The sequence below is a fragment of the Aspergillus pseudoviridinutans genome, assembly GCF_018340605.1.
Source record: "Aspergillus pseudoviridinutans IFM 55266 DNA, scaffold_4, whole genome shotgun sequence".
Lineage (NCBI taxonomy): Eukaryota > Fungi > Ascomycota > Eurotiomycetes > Eurotiales > Aspergillaceae > Aspergillus > Aspergillus pseudoviridinutans.
The window spans coordinates 890928-910043 of record NW_025091284.1 but is presented as its reverse complement, the minus strand read 5'-3'; the positions used below and the strand labels follow the sequence as shown (position 1 = coordinate 910043).

The following is a 19116-nucleotide window of genomic DNA, read 5'->3' as shown; positions in this document are numbered from 1 at the left end:
CCTTGGCCTCTAGGAAATGAGCTGCTTGAGCTGACGGTCTATCTCCGCTGCCCGATAGTCCACCGACTCCGAGATGGACGCGAATTCTTTTCCAAACGGATTAAAGATGTATCGAAGTCGACGTGTCTGGTACTTAACCATACAGGTGCATAGCCGCAGAAGCTCACAATATAGTCGCCCGACTGCCTCCCGGACTCCGGCGTGGGAAGCAAACAGTGCTGCTAGATCCTGATATCGCTGAACCGATTGTGCAATCTTGTCGACAATAAACGCAAGTCGCTCCAATGCTGAGAGGTGTTGACAGGCAATCTAAAGAGGTTTAGCGATTTGTTTCAAGCATTACAGACGCATCATCCAGGTGAGTTAGATTACCGTGATTGCCATGCGGAGCGGACCCCATATCGGCGACGCAATCCCAGCGTTGACTTGTACAATCACATCGAGAGTCCCCTCTAGCCGCTTCAGGGGATCAATGACCGGGCCTAGAAACTCGGCTATGCGGGTGAAGCCTCTTTTCCTCGCGCCGTTTGTGGATAAATCCCGTAAGCATGCCTCGACGGTGGCCGGCGCTTGGAACTCGCGCTGTTTGTCAGGATGCAGGCTTTTCACATATTTTGCCACGGCCACTTCCCATGTGTCTGAAGTCTGAGAAGGGATTGGGTTTGGGTTCATCTTTGTTCGAAAGCTTGTGATTCGATCAGTTGTGAACAGTGGATGACAGCGGCGCAACGAGGCTTGAAGGATGTCCCTGCCCCTCCATCGTATTGAGGCACGAGGCTTAGCGTCACGGGATTATAACACAGAGTAAGCAAACACTCTTCGCTACTTTCCTGTCTCCTCTTTATATCATTCATCCCCTGTCGATGGCGTTGGCCACATATAAATAATACAGTGTCTAGCACTTTGCTCTGCATTTGAAGGAACAATAGTTCCGTTGTTGTTTCAAGTCAGCCAAAGCTCCAGTGTTAAAAGAAATTGAATGAGGGATAGTAATACATCACAGTATGCAAAACGAAGGTATACCTTGGATCATCATCATTCGACTGCGAAGGACTCACATTACCGTCGTGAGATGTTGCGGAAATAAAAATCCTGGAAGCCTTAGGCAGAAATCAAAGCACAGCAATGGTAATCTGTTTTAAGTCAAGTGGATCTTTCTCACCCTCAATGCTTTCAGTCTTCAGATCCTCCAGTAGGTGTTTCGTCGCCTATGGATTGACGAACTGTCGATCTCCGCTGTTTGGAAGCATTCTCTACCTCAGTTCTATATATCTTGCCGCTACCCCCAAGAGTCTGTGGCTGACTGAGGCCCAAGTGTCGGTCATTCTAAGGAGATGAGACAGAGGATACTGTAACAGGGAGCTTTACATAGTCATGTTCTCGGATGAAAGACTCGACTTACAGTCGAAGCGAGGCATGGATTGCAGACGGCTCTGCTCGGCAAAGCGATGTAAGCGTTCCTGCTATGTCATTCTGTGGGGACACTTCCAGTACCTCCGGAGAGTATTTCCTAGTTGTAAAAGGAGCTTCAAGATGCAATGATGCGGAAGACAACCTGCAGCTTTAGTTTTCAGTGACATTGGCATGGATTTCATTTTAAGGTGGGCTCTTTCAGTGCCGGTTACCGTGCTGACAATTTCGGCCACCGAAACTGTTTCAGTAGTTATAACCCATGACTCTCAACCAATTTTCAATTTTGATAGCAGCGTAATTCAATATGAGTGAGTGCAAGACTGAGCCATTGCTTTCATAGAGTAAAGCAACTCATGACACCATTCAGGATACTCAGAATACTGCTTATCGAATACTTCCACTTGCGTTACTCACCTCTCTTAGTATAGCAGCCACCACTGCCACTGCTATTTACACCTATGCTATTTACACCTATGCTGATCTGCTTTGTAAGGACCCAGCCACCTATAAAGATAGTAAATAAAGCGCCTATGCAGCCATAGTCACTATCACCAGTAGGCAGTAGAATCACCCATGGAATAGCAGGGAATCCTTGGTCTTCGACATGTCAATCTCGAAGAGGAACTCCGATTTTCCTCCCGAGCAGCTATCAGCCAAAAAAATGCACATGGTCGGACTGCGGTATCTTAAGCTGCTTGGAGAGGAGACATCGATGCAGTCGAGCTGTTTACCAAGTACGAATCCGATGTCGCAATACCCTCTAAACGGCAAATAGCCCCGATTCACTACGCCCTGGCAAGCGGAAGTACCTCTGTCGTGCAATTCCTACTCAACGCAGGCGCAGACCCGAACCATCCTAGCGATGAGGGCTGACGCCTTTACATTGGCTAATTGCAACCCATGGCCGCCCTGACCTTGTTCAATTGTTGGTTGGATTTGGTAGTGCTCTGAACTGTCGCGACTTTACCAGGAATGCGCCGCTCATGACTGCCGTGCAGCATAATCGTCCTCGAAGCGTAAGAAACTTAATCGAACACGGTGCCAATATTGAGGAAGAGAGGAAGAAGGGTGGACGGCCCTCAACTTGGCTATCTTCATGAATCGACACGAATGCCTCAAGATTCTTCTCGATGCCCAGGCCAACTGCGAACATATCACTAGTGACAGCAGCTCAATACTACATTTTGCGGCAGAGAATGCAGATCTCAAGACAATGCAGTCGTTAGTTCGACATTCCTCGCACCTTCATTTCCGGATTGATAGCAAACGGCAGGAGGATGGCCTTACAGCTTACGAACTTGTGGAGGAGAGGACCGGCAATTGATGTCTCTAAAAGTTATTTCAGCGTACATGATGTGTTGTTCCCGAGCTTGCACTTCGGCGTGTTCCATTATTGGCACTAAATCAGGGCCGTACTGCACCTCAAGTTGCGGGTGTTGTTGAGTTGAATGTGCAAGCAAACCGGAAGTTAGGGTTATACGCGCCCTAAAAGATTATATTAGAACCGGTATCTGGTCTTCGATTCTCAATACATTTTACAATTAACTTTTGTGCGCTGCAATGGGAGATAGTGGCCTTAGGCTTGAGCTTTGTAGAATATTGTACTTTTAAAGTGTATCAAAAAATCTATACAAATCAGGTTCTATGAGGTGCAGGTTGGAGGGTCCGACCTTTGGAACTTGGGTCGGACCATTTCGGGTAATCACGACCTTCAACCACAGCTACAGCACGTCCACTAAAAGAGCGTTACTGCTTCTCCTGTACCTCCTCGGTTTCCTGGCCACTGTCACTGCTGAGGCCAAGCTCCTTCCTCTCAGGCATGCCATGGTCGTTGGTATCCAAGCCCAGCTCGCGAGACTGTTGGATGATCTGATCGAAGCTGAGCTTGGGCATGTCGTGGGCGACCCTGAACGGCATCTTCCCTTCGATATGGGCTTTGGCGTAGATGATGTCGACCTCCTCAATCTCACGGCCGGCGGTCTCCACATAGAAGAAGTAGCCGAATATCAAACCGACAAAGTTAAATAGTGCGAAGAAGAGATAAACACCCCATGGGCTCTGGCCAGCGAAAAGCGGTGTGAACATGACCACGGCAAAGTTACAAATCCAGTTGGTACAGGTTGATGCCGCCGCGCCCACGGTGCGGGTACGGAGGGGGTTGATCTCTGGTGGGTAGATCCAGGGCAGTGGCAAGAGAGTGAATGCAAAGAAAGTGATGAAGAGAAAGATGCCAACAGCAGCACCCTTAGAATTCTCCTCGTTTTCCTTGATTAGGCAAGCGAACGTAATAACGAAGCTAAGCCCCTGGCCTAGGAAACCAATTAAGTATAGTTTTCGACGGCCGACTTTTTCAATCATGAAAAAGGACGGGATAGTGGCAAGGGCGTAAACAGTCGCGAATACTCCGCCCATGATTAGCGACAGATATTTCTCCATATGCAGGTTCTCTTGGAAAAGCAATGTCGAGTAGTAGATAGCAGCGTTACAGCCAGTAAACTGCTGGAAGAACTGACCAGAGCACCCGATAAGGAGGCGCTGGAATTCCTGGGTTTTGCCAAATGTGAATACTAACTTCCAGTTTGACTGCACGCTCTTTGAGGATTCCATGTCCGTTTTCAAGAGGTTGTAGTCGTGAAGTACTTCATCGGAATCAGGGGAAGCGCCCTTGAGCTTACCGAGAACTTCACAAGCCTCCTTGTCAAGTCCTCTCATTACAAACCACGATGGGGAATCCGGGAGCATCAAGGCACCGGTGGCCACAACCAGAGCGAAAAGGATTTGGAGCGCCACAGGGAATCGCCACTGGACAGAATCCGCGGCGTGCGAGATGCCGAAGACAACCCAGTAGGCAATAAACGTGCCACCGGCGATCATCGCGCCCTCAAAACAGACCAAGAAGCCACGATTGTGAGCGCCGGAGCATTCCGATTGCCAGACCGGGATCGTGGCCGTGTTCATGCCATTTCCAATGCCCGATACAACACGGCCAATGACGAACTGGCCAACTTCCCATTTACCAGTGAAGCAGACCGTTGTAAGCAGGGCGCCAACGATCAGGACACTGGCTCCCATGAAGATCAGACGAGTGCGGCCTAGTCCGTTGCCAAAGAACATGGAGAATAACGCGCCGAAGAAACAGCCAAGCTCATAGCAGGATGTGACAGCACCGCGGATGACATCGATGTAGTGTTTCTGCGCCCCAGTCGGATTGTCGGGCATTTTGAGGATTGGAAAGGAGTTAACAAACTCGTCGCCGTTGAGAAGGCCGGCCATCATGCCCTGATTGTAGCCAAAGAGCGAGAAACCCATGACAGCGGCAAAGGTGACGCTCAACCGGAGCGACCGACCACTCAAGCCGCTGGTAGTCGTCCACATGTTGATGGCAGGAACAAAGAGCCGTCAGTTTGTGGGGTGGAGTTGGGGTAAAAGAAAGCTGGGGAAAAAGTAGTAAGGAAGGAAGGAGTACGTGGAAGCAGAAATATTCGCGGTCTTATAGCAATACTGACTTCTACTGCAACCTTGGTCGGACCCCAAACAGCAAGTCCAGCGACCCTTCCCGAGGGGAGGGGGAGACGCACCAAGGGATCCCGTTCCCCTTGGCACTTGGCGGAACCAATTAGCACTTTGGTACTGTGCAGATCGCCTGGTCAGTGTGTGTGGATGCTTGATTTCCAGTATCCAATGTAGGTTTAGCATATGGCTAAATTTCTACTTCACATTCTACCGTTATTTCACTCTCCGTAATGATGGATTCGTGGGAGTCTKCCCCCCTTTGGACTTAGGCCCCCCCATGGTTTTGCTCTCTGGCGCGCATGCTTGTTGTCCTAGGACCTTCATATGCCTACAGATCCATTCAGATCTTTCATCCATCTTTCTTTCTCGTTTTCCTTGTTCCCTCTGCTAGCTCCCTGGAGTCATTGCAATCGTCGCATACTCTCCTCCCCTTTGCGACATGATGTCATATTATGCATACTTGCATTCTACTGTTACAGTTTGCATCTGGAGCTGCCACGGCCTTAGTCGCCCCAGTATGACGTCGCAAACTTTTTTCTTAGTTCCCAATTCAACGCTGGTTCGAATGTGCCCGGCTACTTACGAACCTTCGGGCCAATGACATGAAAATCCCATGTGGCGAAACACAAGACGCGAATTGGGGAAATTTCGCTTAAGTGTCTCTTTGTGTCAAGCCACCCGCCACGCGGTCAGGTCGGCTCGCGCCCCAGGGCTCACAGCGGGACTCTCCATATCCCGGGCTGACCAATCTGCACGTGGTATACCGTCGTTTCAGGGGATCACCGGCCCGGGTCATCTCGGCTTACCTTCCAAACGGCCCCCATCCCCTCGGCGGGGGTTAGGTGGGGTACTCTGTATGGCCCACATCCTTCCTTAACTATATCTGTCGAGGCGTAATGGGTTTCCTTTTCCAGGTGAGAGAGGCAGAAGTGACGTCACTGCCTTTCCCTGACCATTTTTGATGTGCGCCGATGTGCTCGCAGGCTCGTGGAACGGTCCATTGGAATGAAGACTAGGGGCTTTGACATAATATCTTCCGAGTCCAAGAGGCGGCCGTGCTTGGTACTCTGCAATCTTTTAGTTGTTTGCTGTATCGGCTTCTGTGATGTCTAGAGAACTTCTCCCAGCTTGAAGAACGAAGTGGAGGTTCGGGCAAATTCCGTGATTTCTTTTTTGGGGACAGTGAGTACACGGAGAATATGGAGATGTATTGCGAAAGGCCAAATTCCAAAGGCTACTGGAGAGAATCCCCTGTTTAAACATGAATACCAGGAGCGAAGAGATAAGGCGCACGAAGCGGTGGATGACCTACTGGTGATTTGACGATGAGAGCAGAATTTGAATGTGGGGATGGTGCGGTACCTCAGAAGAGGAAACGGGATACGTAAGTGGCTCCATATCGGTGCCTTAGGCACACCAACTCCGGCCGCGCCGAAGTCAGTCCAGGGCAGTTTTGTCGCCTCGTGTTAGAACCATGGCCCGGCGGAGTGAAGATCGGCCAGCAGCCAATCTACCCAGTACATTCAACGGATTAATACTTTCACCGAGACACTTTCGGGTTGCCAACTGAGAGAAAGCGATCATCACTTATTATTGAGTTGCCAGCACTACCGCCTATTCAATGATCTCTAGCTTACTAAATAATGACTAAGTGAAGTCGAAACTCACCACTGGCTAATGTATCCAGCAATTCCGCCATTGGGTCCCCGTCTCCCCCTCCCCCCACTTCCCACCAAAACAATGAGTGCAAGAGCTCTCCGGACTGCAATCGCTTTCCTGAAGGCAGAGGAACGCCAGAGGTAGGCAGAAGAGAGAGAAAGGCAGGCAGAAGTATGCTAAAGGCAGGAAGCCGAGCTGAGAAGATAGACAGAGGAGACCGAGAGGCAGGAGAGAGAACGCCACCATCCGATGAGTTTCGGAGAGTTCATCTGATTTTGCCATGATCGTCTTTGGCGGCGGCTGAGAGCCGCCCCATGAATATCCCACGACTTAGAATTTGAAATGATAAAGGCGATTTTGAAGAGTACCATCAATTGGAGGTCTTTATAAACCCATTCTTAAGGCTTCTCCATCGATAATATATCATTTTAATATAAGTTGATGATGTCCTTTGCTGTCGAACTCGTCGTGATTTATGATATTTGCTAAGAGTGTGACGATTTCCTGTTCAGGATTAGTGTGAGGATAGAATCAGCACTTTCAGGGGCAATACTGTACTAAATTCCCCCACAGACAACAGACGACAACGCAAACATGGACCCTTTACCACAATTCCAATTTGCCAATAATAAGCAGGATAATGCTAGTATCCTTCACCGCCGTGCACTTAATGCTCATCAAGCCAAACAATATCGAGCTCGCTGTAAGGAACAGCTAGGGCACTCAGAGATACCAAATATAGGCACTAATACTGTAGGGCCTACCAATCTCAAACTCTCTACTGAAGTGGCCCTATCTAGATGTTCAGATATGTCACTTGATTCATGTTCATCTAGTGGTTCCATAGCAGGGGATATTTATCTCAACTATGATGACCCTGGATCACCTAATGATACAGGGTCTACCTATTAGTAACAAGCTTTAGATGAGCTGGATCCTCTGGATAGCAAAGAACAAGGGACAGTGTCTCAAATACCAGAGACTTCCCGCAGTTGATATGATGCAGGAAATTTGCATCCTAATGGACTTGGTCGTCGATGCTGAGGTCGTCCTGTGAGATGGAAGCCTGTCTGCCAAGTTCTGAGGGCTTCATGGAGACATGAGCATCATCGGAGATAACATTTTTGAAAGCGTCAAGGATGGGGCTGGTTGTTAATATCACTGTGAGCAGGGCGTACGGCTGCAAAACGAAGCAGAAAGGATGTACAACAACAGGAAAGTGTATATATTGTAATATGCGCTTACCCAAGTGACCAACCTGCTCGTTTGAAACAGGAGTGATTGGACTAGACACGAGACTCTTGGGCTCCGTAGAGAGTTCAATGCTTGGCCGTATCACTGTACCTTCGAAGGGGCTTGCTAGATCGGTTTCCTCGCCCGAGGTGAAGGGAGTCATAACTGAGCATTAATAAAAGCATCTACCAACGCAACACTGGAAGGATGCAACATACAGGGAGTGACAGTATCAGGAATTAAACAGCTACCACCGGTTCCCTCCTGTGCAAAGGCGCTGTGCGTCTGAGAGCTCATCTCTGGCGACGTCGGCTTCGCGAACTTGGCTATCTTGATATTGAACACAATCGGCCGCGCAGGAGCAGTTTCAGAATTTTGTTCGTGTGGAGTGGTAGGAGATGGTGCTCTATTGCTTCCAAGTGTGATTTCTCGCAAAGTCGGAGCGGATAAGGTTACAGGAAGCGGTAGAACTGGCCTGAAGTAGGGGCCAGTTGCTGTTGCAGAAGACGGTTCCGACCGCAATGATTTTGAGAGCTGGGGCCGGTAGAACTCGATATTGTCAAGATTAACCAAAACTCTTCGCGGTGGTGGCAGGGTCACCATGGAGGGATGGATAGTGGGATAGTGGGATAGTGGTACAGTCAACCATAATAAATGAAATATGTCTTGAAAGTTCCTTCCCTAAGGATGGGAACCAAGGACCAGCTCTATAGGAGGACTTGTAGGAGATTCATCCAACCTTTAGTCTTGAGGCGCCGGGGCTGCAAGAGGAGTGTCTTGTTCTAGGGGCTGCAGTCGGTAATCTCCTTAATTAGCTATTCTAAAGGCAAATCAGGGCACTAGTGACCACTCATACCGGAACGCCGGACAGCTGCTTGCCAATGACCCCTTCCAGCATGTAAGAAAGAAGCCTCGATATAGTGCTTTGTGGGTTATCTACCCCGCTAATAGCGCCTATCTCGGTATCTCGGGCACCAACCCCTCTCCAGTGTGTATATAGCACACAGTTCTGTACCTAGTTTCCTAGTTCTACTTACTAGCGAAGTCAATTCCCTTGGAGTCAACTGTCACTTCGTTCATTTACTCATTATGGAATCTTAATACTCCATAAGTCCCTATGAAGGGAGGAGGCAGAGCAATCTGCCCTCGACCACCAAAGGTTCTCAGCCACGTGTCAAATATAAGTCTTAGGGCTTATCAAACAATTATTCTACATTGAACACACTATGAATAGGACAACATGTTAACAGCATCAATAATCAAACTCACAGAACTACAGAGAGGATGAAGTATTCCCACTCAAGACGTCTGCAGATTAGGCACTATTACTTCTATAGAATCCCCCCGAGATTGTTTCTCATGATAATAGATCGAGCTTTTAGCACATCTCTGCAGGGAATACGCCAGCTGGCTTTCAGTTATTTGTCTTTTCAGGTGCACAGTCCTTCTTAGGCATCCAAATAGCAATGGGTCCAATAGAGAACGCGCATTCTCGTCCGCTCAGATGTCAACAGAATGCAAGCTCCTGTCTTTTGGTTGCTAGCACCTCAGAATAACTTTGCCTTTTTCAAATGTGGCCCTGGGTGTTGCGACTTATGAGGATGTCCCATAATCCTTGTTGAGGTTGACAGGTGCCAAAGGTGGGGCCATAAGGAATAGTATCACGGCGGGACGTGCCTGCGATCTAGCCGTAGCGTATGCCAAGGGTCCATGAGAGCCCCCTGTACCTGTAAGACACGCCATTAGAACCATTCGAAAAGGCAGACGTAGCTCATTGTCGTCAACCTCTTTATCTGTCGACTTTCTCTCCACAACCTCCAGGAGCTGGCATCCACAGCCCAGTACTGGGGTTACTATTCTCGAAAAGTCCGATGGATGGGCGTTGTAATTTGGTGAAACCCTAGGTGGATGTGGTCGCGGGAAATACTGAATAGGCCGTTAGGGCTATCTAAGGCGTGGAAGAACCAAAACTTTCCGACTTTCCAGCCTTTCTCCTTCACACCTCCTGGCGTTTCGGAAACTCCGAATTTAGGCCTACAGATTCCCGCTTCTCTCATCTATCTGCGTAGACTGTCAGACCTATTATATTTTATAATACGTCCTGTTCGGATAGAAGTAGACCCGGCCTGAATTCTCTCTTATTTCACGCTGAGCATCTCTACACTAAGAGGTATATTCCATACGCCGGCGAAGGAGAACAATTTCTCTAACCTGATATCAGGCCAGTAGACCATTATAGGCTTGATAACTGTCAGATTCACATTTGATTGCCTAATAGTCCCTTACTCGCTTCTGAAAGATCACCTTAGCATCGAGGTGAGCTTGGGCAAGCGGTCAAGCAGCCTATGTTGATTTGATATCAGTTAGTCTTGTAAGAAGTGTGACAACGGATGACTTCCCAGTCACAGCTACTGAGTTCACTCACCAAGAGCACAGGCCGCCCCTGCCGGGTTTGATAGTCCACAATAGTTCACGTAGCATTCGTCTCTGCTTTCGCAGCAAGTATCTAGGTTGCAACACGGGCTCATCCAGTCACAGCAGCGCGCAGACAATTTCCCATGATGCCCCTCGGTATTGGCGATGCGGGAGACGACGTCTTGGTATACAGCGATTTCTTCGGGAGTTTCCAGAAGGTCTACAATGTGGTGAGTGGCAATCAAGATCAACTGGTGGACTTGTGCGGGCGGAATTGAAGCTCACCATGGATGTCAAAAGTCTGTGCAGCGGTGATAGCCGCCAGAATAGTCACTGGAACAATGAAACGCATTGTGAAGGATGAGAGAGGATGTTGCAGTAGCTAGGTAGTTCTATGGGTCTTTTTAGGGGGGAGGACATGTCTTCTTATACTTTCCATTCAACTCAACTCCCCTTCGGAAGCCTCCCGTGTTGTCGTTTCCCCGTGCATCCTGCTTACGGCGGGTCAGAGAGCAAAATCGAGGCACGGCAGCAACGCCGGAACGACTAGTTTCATGTATACGGGACCGCTTGGATTGGATGTTATTCTAGCAGGGATTCGTCTGATGTGTACAGACCAGGAGTCAAAGATCCTTTTTGCAAGTCCGGTCTGCCACCAACATTGAACCATAAACCCTCATTGGTAGCTGTTAGACCGCTGCATTCCGATCCAAATGGCATCTGACATACTTTTCCTGAATAGAAACGGAAATCAGAATGTACTGGATTCAGAAGATGTTCAAGGATGGTAGGTAGAAGCTACTGAATCCGGACATTGGCTGGGGGCGGAGCATCACCTATGTCGGACAGACAAAGCAGTAATGTCATATATATTGGCTCCTCTAGCCGCGGAACGCTGGATACGCAGAATTTAAACGATAATGGGCACGAAGTCCCTAGAGACGACTCTACCCCCGCAGGTCCTGGTCAATACATCGAGGCGGCGGATAATAAAAGCAAAGACTGAGAAAGCTTTGTCAAGATTTGCCAGGTTCCCAGGGCAAGACATGGTTCTCATCAGCTAGGACGCAGTACAATTGGTCGCCATTTACCAGAGTTAAGGCTAAATACAGGCTCGAAGGATGAAAGATGTAAGACTAGGCAAGGCTATATCCGGGACTTAAGACGGTCAGCAGCCGGACCCTAGGGGATGGAACCATTACCCCCAGGTTTTTGTTTCCCCTAGCCTAAAGATGCATGCGTAGTCACAGGCGGTTAGTCCAATAATGAAGGTGGGGCCAATTCCTCGCTGATTCTGGCCTATGGTCACACCAACTTGATTCCAGGCCTTGAGGGTATCCGCGCCTTGGACCACCAAACACTTAGCCAGTGAGCTAGCTTGGCCGAGGGATAGTAATTCGGGAGACACAGCCCCTCTCTACCTGTCAGCAAAGGAAGATGTCAGCGTCCGCGACAGTCATTGGGACTGCACAGAAGACTGTAGAGAATCACAAGTATTTCTCCTGTTGTGTCATCGTCTATAACAGGGGTCTAGCTGAGGATGGGTTAGATATATGAGTTGGAGAGCCATGGTTTTCGGATTATACCATCAACACCATCAACTATTTGAGGACCTCAGACTTTGCCCATCTCTTGTCGAGTTGACCGTTCACCCCCACGTTGACCAGCAATTAGGTGATGGGGTTTGCCTGGGCAACTCGCAAAGAGATGCCCGGTGATCAACAGCTCCCGCCATGGAGTCTGTGGCGCTAAGCTTCTAGTCGCGATTGGGGAAGATCGAACAACTCCTTGGGCGCAGGTTGAACCGCTGCCCACCCAGCTTTTTAACCGACACGTTTTCGTACCTTCTTGCTCTTTCACTCCCTTTACTCCACATCTGTCATATTCTCTGCTCCTTGTGTGATTCTTTTGATGGTATGATTGCGCACACAAGAAACAATTGAGAACTCTAGAATGATAACTTGAAGTTAACTGGCCTCTTCAGCACATGTTTACTTACGTAGATTATCACCTCAGGCGCTAAGCCGGGCACCTTAATTGGAGGAAAGACTAGATCATGACTCTTAAGTGTTTCACTATGAGTGCATAGCCACAGTCTTTCGTTCTGTTGGAAAATGGGCTAAGAAGTAAGTTGGGCTGCAGCACCCTATTGAGGGAGCCTGGTTACTTTACTTTTGTGCTGTAAGTGTACATCATATAGTTTGAATACGTATTTTTAGATGATTGATGTACTAAGTTCTCAAAGACTGTCATCTGTTACTTCAATAGTAGGATTACATCGTATGGCTCAGATGAATTCTCTTGAAGTCTCATAAAGCCTCATTCCAGGTACTTCCTCAGATGCTCTACACTGCCTACTTCCTATCAAGCAAAAAGGCTACGGCCGCCAAAGTTACAAAATTTGATTTGATTTGATTTGATTTTATTTAACGTCACTCGGCGGCACACGTGACCTGCAGCCTCCCAAGGGGCATCCGGATGTGCTACCTAAGCAAAGACTTACTAAAATAAATACATTCTTGAAGCAACAAAGCTGGACACTATGTGTTGGAAAAGAGTGGAAGAAGCACCAGGTGCTACCCTGGGACTTCTAAAGGTGAGGAACCTGCTTTGGCTACCTTCAGTCGAGCGGGGGTGCCTTCCCCGTTCGTCTAGGTAGAGGCGTAGACTGTTGCACTATTCAGTGCTTGAGCAGGCCCAGTTTGGGCATATATCCTTGAAGAAGGATGAATCTTGCACGATGCGGCTGAACTCTTCAGCTCCAGCAGCTGTACCTAGTAGCCAGTTAATTGTACTTGACAGGCTGCTTCTCTTGCATTTCCATCTATCCTTCCAGCGCTTCCTGGTGTGTGGGCAGAAGAAGAAATGGACAGGGGATTTCTGTCTTTTGCAGGAGCAGGTTGCCAGGTAGTCTGCATGTTGAAATCTTTCATGATATGCTGCAAAATCTCCGTGACCTGTACGGGCAGTGGGGGAGCTTATGTTCTTGGTCACGACTGGCCCTTTGTATGAGGTCTGATGTCCAGGTCACGGTAGGCCTGAGGTGCGCCTCTAAGATATGCCGCTCGTGTAGCTGCGCGGATCTGTTGTTTAACCTCCCGTCTGAGGAATAAAGGAGAAGGGGGATATCAGGGCTGGCTATTGAAGCACCTTTCTTTGCCAGCTTATCTGCGAGCTCATTCCCCGCGAGGGGGGGTGCGCGCGTCTTGGATAGAAATATCCGATTTGCGCGCCGCAGCTAGCAAGGTGTCACGTGACCCAGAGCTGTACGGCTTCGCGAGTGCCTGCTAGGCGGCACGAGCATATCGCGGGCCTTGCTCGCAACAACTACCACTGCTGTGATAGAGTCGTCCCCTAGGGGATGGGCTGAGAATTTGGTCCTAAGTGGCTTCATCCTTGATACTCTTTCAGCTTTAATGCTGATGTTATCTAGGGACAGCTGTCAGCCCTATTACAGTAAGTGTCTTTCAGAGCTATACAGTAAGCTTTACCATAGCCTTAGCCATCTTCAGCGTAGCCCTGGTATACCTGGTTATTTTTATCTGTGTACTAGTTAGGCAAGCTATGCCTAAGATGTAAATATAGGTTCTTAATATCCTACTCTCTCCACTCCAACCATTCCTCAACCATCCCCACGCCATCCCCTATAGACTGTCCCTACTACTCTACACCACTGTCCAGGCCTATGTATCCCCCACAATTATGGTCTTTGCATCAATCCAGCTGCATTTTTAGTGCTTTTCAAAATAGCCTGATTATATCCACTGCTGCCGCATGCACTGCTATACACCTTTACTCAAAGTATTCATCCCCCCCAGCCTGTAATAGCTAAGGTCTATCTCAGACAGATTCACCAACCACACTGCAGTTCTCAGAGCACTAGCCATACAGATGCTTACTCTAGCAGCCATCACACAGGTACAGAGCACTGGCTAACTATACCTGGCTGTATCAGTTGCAGCAGCTAGGTTATCCCTGCCAGCTTTCTTCAAGAGTTATTTTATTTCATTCATACCAGATGCATCACGCGTAATTACAGCACTAACCTTTATAGAGAATTTTGGAGGTTTGGTGTCACCATTCATGCTTAGGAGCTGGCAGTCTGTTGCTCCAGGACCTTCTGTATTTGGTTTTGCAGTTGCTGGGTGTGAGTCTAGGGTTATTTCTTTGGGGAGAAGTATTGTGCTTAAATACCAACTTCACAGTAGGGTGAGTAAAGTGGAAAATGGTATAAAGTTGATGAAAATAACACCAAAGACACATTGCTTCTTCATCAGTTTAAGAAGAGTTTATTACATTCCCACCCAAGGTTTACGCGAAGGGTCTGATGGCGTTGTATGTTTAAGGTGATCCTCACCAACAACTGCATACAAGGAACCCATTTCCGGTGATAGTTATGTTGTCTCTGAACGGTCGAATATGTGATATAAACCTAAAACGGCAAGGGCTGTATTCTAAGCAGTTAACCCTGTCGCGCTGCAGCTAAGCTTAAACAGAGCAAGAGTGCATTAAAATGGCATAGATCCTGGATGCTAACAGTTTCTTGACAGCCTAATGCTCTCTAACAGGGCACTAATGCCGCTTTTGCCCATCCTCCGTCTGCGTGTGGCCAAAGGAAGCCAACATGGACCCTTCATTGCCACGGCGCCAAAACGTCGCCTAATATTGGCCAGCTCTTCAACATCCCTGAATTTCCTGCCTACTCTTGGGGGCTCTTATTATTTCTTTTAACAGAGTCCTTACCGTACACGGTATCCTCAGGAAGATGCGAATTCCTTCGTTACTCAACCACCTTGCCAGCTGGTTCTACGGCCCTCTATGATGTCCTCGTCGGGCTCTCCGTCTTAATCTCCTTCGCCAGGGCCGCAGAAACCTGCTACTGGCCAAATGGCACTGCGACCCCAGTCCAACTGAGTATCATGTCCGAATAGTAAAGTCCGTTGCGCAGTCGGGGAAGCCTGCCTATCGAACAATCTCTGCTATGGTTCCAAGCTGAACATTGCGTACCGCGGCGCATGTACCAACCTTTCCTGGCCGATTGCAGACTGTCCGCGCATTTGCTACGAGGGTACGGTTCGATGGCTGCATTGGAGCAGATATGCCCATCGAAAGTAAACTCTGTTGGCTCATGCGCTTGATCTCTCTAGAAGTCGACTATCAATGGGCAAACCTGTACGCGTGTCCCAATAACACCAACCAAGCCTTCACCTGCGGCACAAGTGGCTGGGCCTCCTCCGTCTGCGATGCAAAGCTGGGCCTGTACACCTGGGTCGACGAAATTGTGTCTCTCGCGCAGAATGGCATTTCGACCTCGTCGTCGTCGTCGTCGTCCTCTGCTGTGGCGACATTGTCGTCCCCCTCGCAGTCGACGACGACAACTACGACTCCTTTCTCCTCCGCCAATTCCGCAGCAAGTGCCAACGCGACTGGAAATTTGCAGCCGGATAAGAATGTTTTAACTCTAAGACTCGGATTAGGGATTGCATTTGGGGTTCCGCTGGTAGCTATCTCAGCGGCATTCTGTGGTTGTTGTTTCGCAAACGGCGACAGTCGGTTAATGCTCGGATTTAACAGGCCGTCAGACAATACCCAGCTGGAGCTCCCAGTATGGCTCCTGCTTATCGTTCGAATGGAGTGATGGGGAGTTGGAAGTCCCGAAGAACAATACTTACAGACCGGACTTAGAATGATGTGGTGTACTGCATTTTGGCGAGCGAATTTTATATTTACAACATGCTTAATGAGGGATTGTACCTAGCAACTAGTAATGCTCACCTTTTGATATATGCATAATGCGTCGTCGAATATCATCTCATTCTCTGCTCATGGCCAGCTCGGTATAGATCACGTGATATGGCCCACCACCACTGTTGTTGTCCACAGTCCGCACTGTCAAGTGTCAACTCGTATTTGTCCATCTCTCTCCGTGTTTGACCAAGGTCCCTCTGATTTTTGTACCTCCATTCCCTGCAATGAGTGAAGACAATCAATTCAGATCGACGTACACCTTCTGGCTCCCACCTGAGCTTTGGATGCGAGTCGCGTATTTTCTACCTCGGATGCCCGATCAACCGAGATGGCAGCCGTGGGTCAAGTATCGCGGGCTGAACAGGATATTCAAAAAAGAGATTGAAGATTTCTACTTCAAGCACTGGATCAAGCGTTCAAAGCTCTGGGTGAAACGCACGGACGAATATCCGTTGGACGTCCCTTTTTACCTTCCCCATGAATTACCCGACTTACCCCCTGAATTTTATCCTACGTATCTGCATGAGTGTTATACTTTCTCTGGCTTTCGTGATTCCGAAAAGCGCATCGCTATCTTCGAGGGTCAAATATTGAAATGGACAGATCCGCGAGATCGTGAGAAGTTAATTCTAATTGAGAAAATGTTGAACGAATTCGATGAGCAAGGATACAATCCTTACATCACTTTTGAGATTGAAAAAGGAGTAACCGATTTACTTCCCATCGACCTTCGTCTGCGGCATACCGTCATAAGTAGTTATTTTACCTTTGACTGGCGAACTTATCTCTCCACTCTGCTTGACGAGCGGCGCCGTGTTGATGAGTATGAAGAGAGGACCGGGGTAGGTATTCTTGGATCTTGCTCCAGTTGTTGTTCCAATGCTCACCATGACAGTGCAAATCCCCTCTCCAACTGGCAGTAAAACTGGGATGGAAAGTCGATAGCAGAGAAATGGAGCCTATGGAAGCAATGCTACATCTGGCGCGAGCAGCAGGGACTGACCTTGTTGGCCGTGATGGCCGACTGCTCGAAATCCGCAGGCGTCGACGGTTCTGCTTAGGACTCAAAACCGGCAAATTGCGGCGCCGACATCGCTTACCTCATCCACTCACTGTTGTTGAACATCGCTTTGCACAGCTCGATGAGGAACACGTGGCAGAGACGCTTCTGGGCGCTGCAATGGACTCTGGCCGGTCGTTTCCTGCACAGATAGAGTGGTAGCGGTCAAGCAGTCTAGGGACAAAGGCACTGCCCCGTCTGCTGATCCCTCGAAGGACTTCTCAACGCAAGATAAAACGTTCCAACCCGGCATAGCTCTCAAATCCGAAAGAGGGTTCACCAGGGTGACAGCCTGGATTTTTACTCCGATCTCCACAGACTAAAAACGATCGTCTCCAAATCTCCCAAGGAACCGAAAGCTGCAATCACCCCTTCAAAACAGATGTCCTCGGTTGAACTGAGCCTCAAACTGTGTCCCTCTTCGTGGGTTTACCCGCGCCACGGTTGCAGCATAAATCGACGAATGCTTCGCGGTCGAGCACAGCTCGTGCATCATTGAACATTTCGAAGTTCGATTCGATGGCCCCTTCAATATCAGATGATATCGTCTTGCCTCTCTGGCCTGCAGGAAGATGTCACAGGCTGGATCTCATTGGACGGTAATCGTACAACCCGTGCAACTCGAAGATGACCAACCAATGAGAGTCGCACAGGCAGCTGCAACATATTTCCGTTGTATAAGGCTGTCCAAGATCGACCGAAAGCCGAAGGACGAGCGTCGACCGTACGCTGTAGCAAGGCTAATTGTCACTTCGTGAGGGTAGGACTCCAAGATGCGGGGTCGCTCAGCAGGTATAAATTGCCAACGAGATCCGAGTCTGTCAAGGTGACCACATTACGACCGGAGAACTGTTTCTCCATCACCAAAGAGGCATCATGCAGCCTTTAGAAACCATTCAAGCGGTGCAAGACTATTATGGAGGATTAGCTGAGCGTGGCTCCAAGGATAGGTCTGAGGACCATCTGACCAGCGTTGCGAAGACGTTCGGCTATGACCCAGAGGATCTGAAATCCCTTCCCGAATATGCAAATCTTGGAGTCAGCTGTGGTAATCCTTTGGCATTGGCAAGCCTAAGAGAAGTATGTATGGCTGGGCAGTCGTCTGCGCACGTCTGACTGCCAGAAAATAGGGTGAGACTGTGATCGATCTAGGAAGTGGTGGCGGCATCGATGTCATTCTCGCTGCCCGCAAAGTCGGTCCGAAGGGAAAGGCAATCGGAGTTGACATGACCAAAGTGAGTATTCACTTCTATGAAGCGGGTTTTACGCTTCTGGCGAGAGACTTACTTCCGATCAACCAGAAAATGCTGGCTCTCGCCCACAAAAACGTCGAAAAAGCAGGCATCACCAACGCTTCCTTTGTCGAGGGATTCATCACTGCTATCCCGCTCGAGGATTCGACAGCCGACTGCATCATCAGCAACTGTGTCGTCAATCTCGTGCCAAAAGAGCAGAAGAGCCTTGTCTTTCATGAGATGTTCCGGCTTTTGAAACCTGGAGGTCGAGTTGCGATCAGTGACATCCTTGCTCGGAGGAAGCTTCCGCCCGAGATCGCGAACGACTTGGCGCTGTATGTTGGCTGCATCGCTGGTGCCAGTCAGGCCCAGGAGTACCATGCATATCTGAAGGACGCTGGGTTTTGCGGTACCTCAACCAATCCACGTGCGACTGACCGGAAGATACTGATGCTGTCCGCAGACATAACAATTGTGGACACTAAGGCAGACCTCAACGTGTACAAAGATATGCCGCAAGAGAAGCCTGCCTGTTGTGGCATGTCCTGCTCCGGCGTTCAAAACAATGACAACATTCGGGACTATGACTGTAATGAATGGGCTGGTGAGTTGTACTTGATGAGGCCTCCCGTCCTGGCTAACCCAGTCTCCAGGCTCCTTTCAGATATACGCCGTCAAGCCAGCATTGTGAATGACATCGGTCGTTTTCTCTTTCATATTTGCTATGAAACATGACAGAGATCAAACTACGTCTAGGAATGATATCCATCTTGTATTCACCTAGAATGAGATGAAATGCCGGCTCAGACACAAGGAATCCATATCTCGCCGTTCTCAACT

General features: G+C 48.9%; 6 protein-coding genes across 6 annotated transcripts; 3 read left to right on the top strand and 3 right to left on the bottom strand.

Annotated features, from left to right (window-relative positions):
* Positions 1-9: 9 nt before the first annotated feature.
* Asppvi_005763 (uncharacterized protein) lies at positions 10-672 on the bottom strand (the record flags this gene model as incomplete). Its single annotated transcript, XM_043301676.1, has 2 exons — positions 10-309; positions 373-672. The coding sequence occupies 2 exons, from the start codon at positions 670-672 to the stop codon at positions 10-12; spliced, it is 600 nt and encodes a 199-aa protein (XP_043157611.1).
* A 2487-nt stretch (positions 673-3159) lies between these two features.
* Positions 3160-4788, bottom strand: mfsA (glucose-inactivated glycerol proton symporter STL1; the record flags this gene model as incomplete). Its single annotated transcript, XM_043301675.1, has 1 exon — positions 3160-4788. The coding sequence occupies one exon, from the start codon at positions 4786-4788 to the stop codon at positions 3160-3162; it is 1629 nt and encodes a 542-aa protein (XP_043157610.1).
* Positions 4789-7603: 2815 nt separating this feature from the next.
* Positions 7604-8421, bottom strand: Asppvi_005761 (uncharacterized protein; the record flags this gene model as incomplete). Its single annotated transcript, XM_043301674.1, has 3 exons — positions 7604-7765; positions 7844-7983; positions 8037-8421. 3 exons carry the CDS (start codon positions 8419-8421, stop codon positions 7604-7606), a joined length of 687 nt encoding a protein of 228 aa, XP_043157609.1.
* A 6910-nt stretch (positions 8422-15331) lies between these two features.
* Positions 15332-15871, top strand: Asppvi_005760 (uncharacterized protein; the record flags this gene model as incomplete). The annotated part of the gene is made up of 1 exon (XM_043301673.1): positions 15332-15871. One exon carries the CDS (start codon positions 15332-15334, stop codon positions 15869-15871), a length of 540 nt encoding a protein of 179 aa, XP_043157608.1.
* Positions 15872-16205: 334 nt separating this feature from the next.
* Positions 16206-17203, top strand: Asppvi_005759 (uncharacterized protein; the record flags this gene model as incomplete). The annotated part of the gene is made up of 2 exons (XM_043301672.1): positions 16206-16823; positions 16877-17203. The coding sequence occupies 2 exons, from the start codon at positions 16206-16208 to the stop codon at positions 17201-17203; spliced, it is 945 nt and encodes a 314-aa protein (XP_043157607.1).
* Positions 17204-17917: 714 nt separating this feature from the next.
* On the top strand, positions 17918-18967 carry Asppvi_005758 (putative ubiE/COQ5 methyltransferase; the record flags this gene model as incomplete). Its single annotated transcript, XM_043301671.1, has 5 exons — positions 17918-18121; positions 18172-18276; positions 18343-18685; positions 18740-18880; positions 18930-18967. 5 exons carry the CDS (start codon positions 17918-17920, stop codon positions 18965-18967), a joined length of 831 nt encoding a protein of 276 aa, XP_043157606.1.
* Positions 18968-19116: the final 149 nt, after the last annotated feature.